Here is a 12554-nt window from a genome sequence, read left to right as displayed (position 1 = left end):
AATTTTGTCACATAGAAAATAAATATTTACAAGATCACATATAAAATGTAAACATTTCTGCATATGTTGCAGAGAGTTAAAAGAGGCCAAAGGCAGGCAAAGGATTAATTGAATCTTGAAGTCTGGAGGCTGAAAATCCTTATGGTTTATGATCTCAACAGAGACTTACAACAGAATTATCTGCCTTTATCTCTTTGAAGTTTATCTTACTCCATCAGTAACTTTTAGTAAAGTTCAATTAGCTTCTGACAATTTTCCACTTTGCTTCTTATTTGAGCAGTAGTTCTTTAATGACGTTGGCAGCAGTGTATTTTCATCCATTCCCTGTAGTTCTCCGTGCTGCTTAAAAGGTTTGGTGGTGTAATGAGCCTTTATTACTAAAGTTATTAATATAACTGCATAACTGCAGTATTTTCTATTAATGCTCCTGATTTACACAGCATTTCTTCAAGGAGGATTCCATATTTTGCAACATCATACCTGCTTAATAAAACGTCAGATAAGATAGGACACAATACAGCATGTGCATATTCATAATTAAATCAATAACGTCAGATCATCAGCTGTGAGCTGGTAGAAAAGAGTTTGCCCTCTCTCAGCATGGTAACTCCTCATTTTGAGTCTTAATCTAGGAAAAGTATGACTATCAAAATAATTATATGGGTATCATATCTGTATTGTATTACCACTTAATATAAAATCCAGACTGTTAAAAAAAAAAAATTGGCTATATCCCTTGGAATTGATCATCTCTTCTTGTGAGACCTGGAACAAACCACAGAAAAGCTACTGGGTTTCATTCTCTCCCCAGTTCTGATACATAATACTGTAACACGACCTATCAGCCAGATTACCAGAAACTAAACAGGAGCAAAACTGACTAGGAATGCCTTCTTGTGTCCAAAATTCAATGGAACGAAAATGTTACAAACACCCACAGTGAAAAATTAACTGTATGTATTGAACCTAACAGACTAATTGAGCTGTAGTGGCACGGGACACCTAAGTTAAATTTGCAGATATAACTCTTGTTGTCAGAATTACTTGAGGTATGAAACATAACAGATTATGGAGACTGAATTTTATTTAAATAGGTAAACACCTGGAGCATTTTTATTAAGTGAGTACAAAACTCACAGCCAGATGTTGTTCTTCACGGTGACTAACACAGTTTTTATTGTGAGAAAAGAGTACTCCATGTTCTATAACTTTAATGATACCCACTTTGTTCATCTATGGAAGCAAAATAAGGACCACAATCTTTTAGGCAAAGCAAATTAGGATTGAGTTCTTATGTTTATACCAAACCTACTTTCCCTGCAGCTTAATGAGAGATGGTTTCTAAGCATACAGTAAAGAAAAGGAAACCTTTCCGTTAACATGGTCACCTCTTAGCCTTCTAAAGAGGACCAAAATACTCTTAATAAATCAAAGTTAGTTTGATTTATTTGCAAATCTATAACACCAAATACTGAATTCTTTTACTTTACCAGGCAACACAGGAAGCTGCTGCTAGCAAGCAACCTCAGTGCTGTGAATAAACCCATAGAATTCAGTTGTTTGCTTTTTATAACACTGTTTATTGAGAATACTTAATGAGGACTAGGGCTTCAATGGCTAATATTTAACAAAGAGCACAAATTTCCTAACCTTTTTCTAAAGTACAACTGTCCCATTCTTCTTCGAGAAAACTCACTCTGACAATAGAGATGAGATTTCGCGTTCCTTTATTTACCAAAGCTACTGAAATTTCTTAAGCAAAGGAACTCGTACCCTGCAGATCTCTCCTCTCATGTTTGACAGGAACAAGTTTCCATAAGATCTGGCAACTGCAGCTGCCCTGCACAGAGGAACTGCAGTCTTTTCTCCACTACAGTCAAAATTGCTTCTGCAACATATGGATGTATAATCAATTTCAGTACGATTCACAATATAAAACCGCCCCCCTAACATCACCCAACCACATTTGAGTGTTAACTAGCTGCCTTACCCCAGAAAGTGTAATAGTTCACATTTATTTTGCACTGGCTAAGTGCTACTCACACAGAACGTGAGATGGTAAGAAAGAGACCCATGGGGCAGGAGGAGCAGCTCCTACGCAGTAACATCAGAGCACTCAAAAACAGATTAATGGGAGTGAAGTGGACTTCACTTGTGAGACCCAAGTAGATTTGAGAATACAGGGTCCCAGTGCTACAGCATTCCTTTTATTAGTGTCATAAGGCAAAGCTTTTACCCTATGACTGCCTGTAATTCCATGACCATATAGATGATACTATCCTTGCATGTCATGTCAGCTGTCCAACATGGGAAGCAGGGCAGAATTCTTTCCTTTGTGATATCTTATTAGAAGGTATTAAGTTATGGCCATCCACCAAATTTAGGCAGAAAGTATTTCTTACTCCAAATTTTATTTTTAAAAATTTCAACCCACTACTGCTCTTTTTACTCTCACATACTGCAGTAGATCCTCATTCTCCTTTCTTTGGTGCTAACACCATTCAGCTATCTGAATGCAGTTGTATAGAGGTTCAGCCCGTGAGAACTAGGTCAATAATTGCAGAAACTGTCATTATGTTAGGACACCACTTGAACATTTGACACATGCTTACAGTTAAGCCTATGTGTGAATGCTCTTCTAGACCAAGGCCTAGAGATAGGAAAGATCCTACCTATCCCTCAGTGCTTTATTCAGATGTAATTACCAAAACACAAACTCCGGGGTGGGGGGGGAAGCTGCACTGTCAGAATCAACCCCCGAAGATAACACTACAGGCAATCTACACCTAGCATCTAGTAACAAACTTGACTGAGAAGGGCTTTCTCACTGGCTGCAGTGCCATCCTGAGACCACAGCCAAGCGTACTCTGTCAGTATCTTCTCCTGCCACTACATAAAGCATATTACTCTCTACCGCTCTCATGAAAACTGCCAAGCTAATGAATACAAATAAAGATTTGTTTGGGTTTTTTTTAATATATGAAATTCCCATTAGTTAACACTGTGAACGTATTTAGCTGTAAGAACTGAAGCTAAAAATACATGCAGCTTGAATCTGCATTCCAGCCTGCAGCTGACAAAATCTCAAATTCAGTACTTAGGACAGAGGAGTTTTCTGAGGGTTTTTTGTTTTGTTTTGTCTGTAGGGTGGGGCACTTCTACCACTTATAGCTTTTTTAAGAATCTCCTCACACTGAGACAGAATCCCAGTTCTAAAGGAAGCTAACTGGTACTTCAGTCAGAAGCCTGAAATTAAAGACTCTGAGGTCAACTATTTGAGAGAGAAAAGGAAGATTTAAGTAGAAACAAGTTCAGAAGGAAACCACATCCTTTTCATTCATCTTTTATGCTAGAGAGTTTGCCACTTGGGTGAATCTGAAAAACACTAAAGACAAACTGATTTTAAAAAACAAACACACACTTTGCCAGAAAGACAAGTCAAAAAGAGTCCAGAATCTAAGTCAATTTAGATGAAATCAGAGTTTAGTACTCATCTAGCAAAACACCAGAAGGAACTTCTGCCCTGTCCACTCTTTTGGAAATCTCTGCAGAGACTTCCCTTGCTTTGATTCTTGATCTCTGTGTGATCAAACAGTTTATTCTTCTTCTTTTTTATGGCATGTCTGTTATCTAGTAACTTTTACTGCAGGCTCTTCTAGTTATTCGCAGGAGTGTGGTGGTATGCTGATGAATTCCACATCTAGAGGCCTTATAGGAAAAAAGGAAATATCCAGATGGAGTTTTACTTCTGAACTAGTCCGTGGATAATTTCAGAGGGCGGGTATAATTGTCTCCACATGCACAGACACACCCGACCCAATCACATATTTATGTTTACCACTAAAGCAAAACACATATAATATTTATTTATAAATAACAGACAGTAAAGGTAGTTTCCAAGTGGGCGGAACAGCAAGTTCTGAACGGCAACAACTGAAGGGACGAGTCATTTCTGGACCGGTCCCCGTCACCTCCCGGCGAGCCGGAGACACTCGCGTTCCCGCCCCGGCGGCCGGGGCACGGCCGGACGCAGCGAGAGCCGCCCTCCGCCGCCCCGGCGAACCGCGTCCCCCTCGCCAGAGGCGAGAGCGCGGTCGCTGGCGGGCCCACGGCGGACCCTCGCCCATCCTCCCCCTCCGCCTCTCGGGCACAAGAGACCCCCCCTCCGAGGAGCGGGCCCGCTCTGACCACGGCGGACCCTCGCCCATCCTCCCCCTCCGCCTCTCGGGCACAAGAGACCCCCCCTCCGAGGAGCGGGCCCGCTCTGACCACGGCGGACCCTCGCCCATCCTCCCCCTCCGCCTCTCGGGCACAAGAGATCCCCCTCCGAGGAGCGGGCCCGCTCTGACCACGGCGGACCCTCGCCCATCCTCCCCCTCCGCCCCTCGGGCACAAGAGACCCCCCTCCGCGGAGCGGGCCCGGCCCCACGCACTTCCCACAAGTTGTGCCAAGGGCTGCCGCGGCGCCGAGACGCGCTCGCAGCCCCCGGCCCGCCGGGAGGAGCCGCTCGGCGCCGCCCGCTCGGCCCCACCGGTGCCCCTGAGGGGGCTTCGCTCGCGCCCCCGGCGCCGCTCACCGACTGCAGGAAGCGGAGGGTCCCCACATAGTCCCGCTCGGTGCTGAGGATCTCGTTGAGGACGCAGAGGCGGAGCCGCAGTTGGCGGTCGGTGTCCTTGGGGCAGCCGGCGGGCTCCGCGGCGCTCGGGGCGCCGGGCGGCGGCGGCGCCTCCATGGTGGCGGCCACGGGGCGAGGCGTTCCGCTTCCCCGCCGCTCTCCCCGGCCGCCTCAGGAGCCCCCCATGGCCGCGCAGCGCCCGGCGCGGCTGGGCGACGGCACCGCCTGGCGCCCCCTCGGCCCTGCTTCGCCCGCGGCTGGAGACGCTACAGGGGCCAGTCACTGAGGGGAGCCTGGCCGCGGGACATGCCGCGGGAGGGGAGCGGCGCAACGGGCGCGAGGCGGCGCTGAATGAGGAGGGGAGGGAAGGGAAGGGAAGCCCCGGCGGTGGGGAAGAGGCGGAGGGGAGCGAGAGGCGGGCGGAGGGGGCGGGACGGGGAGGGGCGAAAGCGGCGGAGCCCGGCCCCGGGGGTCTGGCCGGGCCGGCGGCGGGCAGCGGCCTGGCGGGAGGGCGCCGGGGAGGGCGCCGGGGAGGGCGCGGCCCCGACCCTCCGCGCACCCCACACACACCTCACAGTCTGCACACTCGCGCTGTCCCACGCCACGCACCCGCACCCCCCCATCCCACACACGTCCCCGCCCCCCGCTCCCTCGCACGGCCCCGTCGCGCCCCGCACTCACACGTGCCTCACACGGACCCCACGCGCCCCGCACTCACGTGCCCCGTTCCCACGCGCTTCACACGCCATGCGTGCGCACCCGACGCCGCAGCACGGGGAGATAACACGCGCCGCGGCTCCCTGCACCTACACGGCTCGCGCCCCGATCCGCGGCCCTGCCTCCCCGGTGCTCAGGGGGCCGCACAGACGCCGCTCGTACTCGCAGGGACCTACGGGACGGCGCACACCACGGTGCAGACCGTGTGCAGAAACAAACTACCGCAGGCTTCTGTGGCAGCAGAGAATATATACGGCAAACGTAAGTGCTTCAGGGCGGTGAATCTAAAATGTGGTGTTCTTTACGTCGGTTGTAACTGCTCGTGCCAAGAGGGTGCCAGGCGTAAATAAGGGCAGGGGTGAACGGGGCAAACTGCACACAAAAACAGACCGAGTCCTGCAATTCCGCGCTGCTCCCACTGACTTCCAATAAGCTAACTTGGTTCATACCAGTGGAGATTCTTTCCAAACATCTTCATTATGGCATAAGAAAGCTGCCAGGCTTTTGTCAGACTACCAGTACGTATTTATTTATTTATTTATTTTAAGAAAAGAAGTTTCAAGAGGAAATTCTAAAAACATTAATAATGCGAGCTTTTAAGTGGCATAAAGATAGAGACAATTATTGAATCTATTACCTTAAACACACAAATAATGTAATAAATCATCATATTCCTCAGGCTAAACCAAAATACCTCTTTGGATATTTTACCTTAACGGTGACTCTTCTGTCTTGACTGATCTTTATTCTAGTTGTTAAGTTTTCTATTCAGGAGAAAATTATGGCAGTCTAGCATACACGATTGTCATCCTAAAATCTGATTGAGGCTTCATGGATATCATACTATATGAAATGAGAAAACAGCTTTTTAGTCAAGATACAGTTGCTGCAGGTCTGCAATACAAAGAAAATATCTAAGATACTTTCAGAGCTAGGTGCGGGAATTGCCGTTATCAAGTAACAACAGTATATTACTTTGTCATATCTCCTGATGTAGCCTTGGGTCAAGGTGTGCAGCATGCGCCTTCACAAACATGACCCTCGTGACGTGCTGTAATGCCACTTTCTGCGACCTCATCAATGAGAAACGTTTCCTTTGCTCTTAAATCAGTCTGAAACGTGATTGCTCGAAATGGGAAGAAAAATGTGGGACAGCTCTTGTCTCCCTAAAAATGGGGGGTCTGAGGGAAAAGCACCGAGGGGAAGGGAATGGCGAGGGGTAATTCTGGGTTTTATACAGATCTCGGCTGTACTGAGGAGCGCTATGGGAGATGGAAGAGCACCACGGCGCAGGCCTGAGACAAGGACCGGGAAGCAGAGTCTTCAGAAGGTCAAGTTAGACTCTAAATTCACTGGTTTTCTTTCAAGCTGATTATGTTTAAATTCTTGTTTCCTTCTGAAAGTCACTACGGCATTTTCCTTTATTTTGTTAGTATGTCTCCAGCTGATGTTTTTTTTAAGAATCATCAAACTTTTTTTCAGTTTGGGGCAAGTGGCAAAACTCTCTTCTGAAAGATCCTAACGGTTTAAATAACAATACACTGCAGGGAAAAATCAGCATCCCCAAAGCTATGCCCCCACCCTGTGGCCAAATGAGAAAGTTGTTAGCTTTAAAGTTGTTAATTTGTTAACTCTGTCTGCTGTGTTTGGCTCAGAAGTCTTACACTAATTTCATTTCCATAGCAAATGCTGAGGCGGGGGAAGAACACAGGCTCAGTAGGACGCTGGCTGAGCAACGCCTGAACCTCTGCGGTGTGCGTGCCTTTTCGGTGGCGTTGTGTATGAGCGCATTGCTTCAAAACACTTTTCTAGCTTTATTGTCAGCATTAGAAGCATCGCTATGTAAGGATTTTTAAAAGGATGTTACTTGTAACTGGAAAGATTGAAATGGTAAGAAAAAAGTTTAAAATAAAATTAAAGGGAGAGTCTCCACTCTTTTTAGAAATGGTTTTCATTTAGCTGTAGGATAATTTTGATGAAGTGTGGAGTTTTTTTTCAATTACCATTTACGTCCTTCCAAATTATCTCAGACATACACATAATCTTACTTCAGAATGGATATTTTCTTAGTTGCTAGCATGTCTTTTCACTTTAAAGGCAAAAATCTGTAATTAGCCAGCAAGCTTTTTTATTTTGAAAGGATATTTTGTGTTAACTGAATGAAGCTTCAGCTGAATATATGTTCCTTCTAGCTTGTTTTCTTTTTGCTTCTTTTCCATTTTCTATATTTTTAAAAAGGATGTAGTTTACTACTACTGTTCAGTTTTGGAGAGAATCTTCACTGCCACCATTTTTTCAAGTGAGCACTTCAAAAGCAAAATATGCTGCTACTTTGTAAAGCAGTCAGAGAGTCAATTATCAGGAGGCTGACATATCAATTACAATGAAATTCACCATCTTTCCTGAAGATGTAATTAATTTACACGTGCTTGTGAGTTGTTTGGAGCTGTTATATTTGTACGTTGTCTACCTCAGTAACACCAAGGTGGTAAGGTCTCTACATGGTATCACAATACCAAAGAAAATAGACATCACTTACGTGCTTGTCTGCGTACTAGCTGTATCCGCTCATATAGGAGAAAACGTGATTCACTGTTGCCTGCAGAAGGCTCTAGGAAAGCTGCCAGGCAGTTGTGTGGAATGTGATTGGGGTCCTATTTGCAGTAGAATAAGATTTAGAAATGCAGAATGATTGTAGAATTTGTTAGTATATACTTGTATACACTTTAGCCTCAGCAAGGGAGATGTGATTAACTACCCACCTGCCTCTTCCCCACTGTCTTTTTTTTTTATTATTATTATTATTTTCCTTTAACCATTGTTATTCCCTTCTGAAAGGAACGTCCGTCTGTCAGGCTTCCCAAAAGCCGTTCTGAAGTTTGATGAAGTTAACAGGTGTTCTTTTTCCTAACTTTAGGAAATTTTGGATCAAATCCCTATTTTGGGTTTATCAAAAAATCACCACACGTGCTTAGTGTCAAAGTGACTTGATGACAAAGGCAGATGCTCAAGTACATCACACGGTCTGCACGGCCCCTTGTCTGTGCACACACTGTGTAGATAATTCACATGAACCAATCCGATTTATTTATTTATTTCTGTGGTGCTAAATAAACTCCAGCCTCACATGCTTTGATTTATGACAATGTTTATACAGCTTTTCAGAGGAATTTAGTACACCACAATTTCACAGTTTATTGAACCTCTCTGTGGTGAAAAGCATGTGAACAATAAGGAGTGTTGGGTACAGCGTGCATCTAAGACATGAGGTATCTGAACATTACTTTCCCGTATTGATCTCCCTGGGTCTTTGAGTGAATGTTCTTATTGTTGTGTTAAAAGAGCCACTGAATTATAGGTTCCTGTACGTTAGTGTACAAGGTGGTTTGTCTGGGTCTCTCAGTGAATATGGCTCTCGAACAGTCCACGTATGGCAAGATGATAACTTTAAGAGAAGCTTAAAGCTGGGAGTGAGCTTTATGCGGAGCTGCATACGAGCAAGTAAGTGCTGCAGAAAGGCAGGTGCCACAGAGCTGTTGCTCACATGATCACAGTTACACTGTCTCCAGATCTGGTACGTGATGTTCATGGGGCACCCTGAATTTACCATCTCAGTTCAGCATTTACTAATCCACAGCCCATTTCACTGAGCAGTCTAGAAATGCCCAAGGACTCATGGGAAATCGATAGGTCTGTTGAAATGCGGTACCTCAAAACAATTTTGATGCTGATGCCCTGTGTATGACATACCTGGCTCGAGGCAGTTTAAGGATTTCCTGAGCTAGAGGTTGTCCCTGGACCGTTGTTTGTAATACCACCAATAGGCCTATTTCCCAGTGAATGCTCCTAAAGCCTTTTGCACACATTTAAACTTCTGGCTTTTCCAGCACTCTTTAGCAACTGGTTTCACATTAATGATGCACTGTATGAAAATAGTATTTTCTTTAGCTTCAGACCTGGTAATTTAATTGGTTGCACCTTAACTTTAGTATTGCAAGAGATAGAGCTTAATCCCTGTCCACGCTTTAATCACCATTTAAGATTTTGCAGACCTTGAGTACATTTCCTTTCAGTGGTATCCACATAAAGGTAAAATGCCTTCATCTGTCAGACCCTTCTCATATTGAAGCCATTTTATAAATAAAGATGGTTCACCATCTTTATTGCCCTTCTCTCTACCTATAGCTGTTCTACTATATCCTTTTAGAGATAGTAGTAGTGGATTTCTGCAATACGTAATACATCCAAGATGTATGTGTCTCAGGGGTTTGCTCAGTGGTACCATGATGTTCGGTGTGCTGTTTCCATAAAGGTTCTGAAATGCTGCTTGTTTTCATGGCTGCTACTGAGCAGAGAATAAACCCTGACTCCAGGAACTGTTCAGTGAATGGCAGTAGCTGATTTAAAAACCTGTCATTTTACTTGTAGATATGCAGTGTAATTCTAGAAACTTCCGCCAAAATAGTGTCATTAATAGAGATTTCCATCAGCGTAATTGAAATCAGATTCGGGCTTGTGTGTAGTGGGCATGAATCACCTTTCACCTATCCCTGTATAATGCATTGCAGCTTACTGGTTCACTAAAGCCACTACTGATTTATTCTAGCTAAGAATTAATCCCTTTTATTTCTACAAATAATTTATCTTCAAGCAAGATAGATAGCGATTGTTCGCAGTGAGCTTTGCAGAAATAATTTCTCAGGTTCTTACTCTGCGGGAACCTAGACTGCTAGTGGAGCATTTGCATTTCCTTTTCAACATCAGCATAAAAATAATTTTAGAATAAAAACGCTCAGGTAACTTGACTGCAGAGTGACTTGGAACAAATACAGAGAGGCTTAGAGTGAGCATGGAGAACAAAGAAACAGAATTGCTTGATAGGGTTGGGTAGAATTCTCTTTGATTAGAGGATAATATTGTACACACATTCAGTTAAACTCTGAAAGCACTTAATTAGGCTCATGGTGTGTGGCAGAAGGAGGTAAGTATTATTATGTCCATTTGAAAATGGGGAAACTGAGATAGAGACAGCTGAAGTGGCTGCCCAAGAACACAGTATCAATGTGTGCAAAACTGGAATTCAGGAATTCACGGTTCCCAGCTTTGACTTACAGAGCCCACGCCAAGGGGCCCCCACAATGTCAGACAGGTTTCCAGTCAACAGCTCAGATTTTAACCATGGTATTATTCAGGCCATCGGTGAGTGCGATGAGACAGCACTGCCTGAAGCTTGTGCTTCTCATTGGCTTCCCAGTGTACTTACTTACTTGATAATTCTAATATCGCAGAGAAAACCGAAGAGTAACACAACTTCATGACAAGAAGGATTCAGGATTTGAGAATAAAGAGGGAGACACTATAAACTCTATCATGGGACCTGCACACAGCATTTTGTAAAACGTTGTATCGCAGTTTCACTTAGCAGAGGGACAGCGCAGTGAGAGCGGACAGTTGTTTCCATCATAAGGTCAGGTGAGATGGATAAAATGTTTTTAACATATGCTGCTAATGAACTCACTAATTAATTGGAAATGCAGGCTATTCCCTTTTCGGTGAGCTTTGGTCAAATCCTAAATGCATATTATTGAGGAGAAGCATGTCTTACTTCATATATTCTATAATCAAGTGAAGACATACAATTTTTGAAGACACACCGGGAGGAGGTTGTATTTATTATTCGCTTCTCTGATAGCTCTTTTCTTTACACTGCCTGATTTACCTTTTATCATATTTCTCCTCTTTTGCTCTTCCTCAATCATCCCCACCCACTTAAAGCTAATCATGTACTAAAAAGTGCATAATTAGATTTTCATGGTGCTCTTTCCTGACATAATTTTTGATTATGTAATTAAGTGTTCTCATTGGGCTCTTGAACTGAGAGAAGATTTTTATTTAAATTAATCAAAGGTCTTGCTCAATTCAGGGTATTTTTAAGCAGTTTTGGTTTTAAGCAATATGCAGAAAGCATTTTTGTAGCTCCAGACATATAATGTTATGTGATATGCCCTTTACCCTCTAAAGTCAACAATAGAGAAACATTGTCTTGAGAGCAGGCTTAGGTACTTTTATCTAAAGCACCAGAACTAGGGGTGGGGAAAAGAAGATGCATCAAAATTCAGTATGCTTGAAGTAGGATGATTTTTTTTAAAAAAATTCTGCAAATTGGAAGTTTGTCAGATTTTGGTGAAATAGCCAATAAAACTGGGGTTGTTCAAAGTGATTTTTTTTTTCCCCCCCATATGAGACCACCGACAAGTTTGCAATTCCTTACATTTTTTGCTGACAAATTAACATTCTTATGAAATTTATTGTTTTGGAAGAGTACTGAGAGAAGCTGATGGAAGTTTTGCAGATTGTATTGCAATAAGTATCTGCCCTGAGCTAACACAACCAAGCAAATGTCAGATTTTGTATTTTTTTCCCCTGTAAGTACATGAAGAAAAAATAACACAAATGATGGTGCTTAATTTTCTTTATAAATTCTTCCTAACTGCATGTGTATTATTTTCTGACATCTACATCTTACAGGAAAAGCCACCTACCTTCGTGTCAGCACAACCAACGTGTATAAAAAAAAAAAGTAGAGAGACTAGAATTATGCAGCCACTTCTAAACTCATGTGGTTTTCATAACTAGAGCCAGAAAAAGTCTCCCTCATGCAACACAGATTTGAAGATCAGAGAAAACATATTTTATGAAGTACATGCTATCCAGCAGGCATCTGTCCGTCCTTCCATCCATCCTCTTCTCCAGTTCTATTCTCTGCTTTCTTCCCTGTGCCTCACTGGTTTGGAGGATGTAGATCTTGATTTGGGGGGCTAGGGATTGGCAATAGCTCAGCAATCTCTAGTCTGCTGGCTTTCAGCTGCAACATGTGTGTAAGACGTTTGATGGATCACTCAGATCATGCTTAAGTGATTGACTCCGCTGGGGCCTACTCCCTGTGCTGGTGTGAGGGAAAAGAGCAAGACATCACATAACATGATGCTGCAACAGCTGCTTCTTTGGCACTCAGTGCTCCAGATGTATTTGGACAGAGATGTAATTTCTGTTTTTTATTGCCTGCACCTGCAATTTTGGTCAGGTAGAAATTTTTTTTTAAATACCGGGGGACATGAGTAACCTAATATGCTTTTGTGAGATGATGTATGAAGTCTTCTCCAGTAAATACTAAGGGTAAGGGAGGTCTGCGTTTGATAAACTTAAGATCTTTTACTGAGG

The 12554-nt window shown here is 43.7% G+C and overlaps 1 protein-coding gene and 1 long non-coding RNA gene across 3 annotated transcripts in view; one reads left to right on the top strand and one right to left on the bottom strand.

Moving 5' to 3' along the window:
- PREX1 (phosphatidylinositol-3,4,5-trisphosphate dependent Rac exchange factor 1) overlaps positions 1–4876 on the bottom strand; it is a 174091-nt gene extending 169215 nt beyond the window's left edge. For both annotated transcript variants that reach the window (XM_075109194.1, XM_075109195.1), the window contains exon 1: positions 4578–4876. In XM_075109194.1, the coding sequence (XP_074965295.1) occupies positions 4578–4733 (156 nt within the window). In that variant the 5' untranslated portion in view covers positions 4734–4876. The remainder of the gene's footprint in view (positions 1–4577) is intronic.
- A 306-nt stretch (positions 4877–5182) lies between these two features.
- On the top strand, positions 5183–7773 carry LOC142064171 (uncharacterized). The gene is made up of 3 exons (XR_012663021.1): positions 5183–5594; positions 6574–6668; positions 7017–7773. It is a non-coding gene; the product is annotated as an uncharacterized LOC142064171 (long non-coding RNA).
- The last annotated feature ends 4781 nt before the right edge of the window (positions 7774–12554 follow it).

Source organism: Phalacrocorax aristotelis, chromosome 13, assembly GCF_949628215.1.
Source record: "Phalacrocorax aristotelis chromosome 13, bGulAri2.1, whole genome shotgun sequence".
Lineage (NCBI taxonomy): Eukaryota > Metazoa > Chordata > Aves > Suliformes > Phalacrocoracidae > Phalacrocorax > Phalacrocorax aristotelis.
The sequence above is the reverse complement of the archived record's forward strand: the minus strand, read 5'-3'. Positions and strand labels throughout refer to the sequence as shown.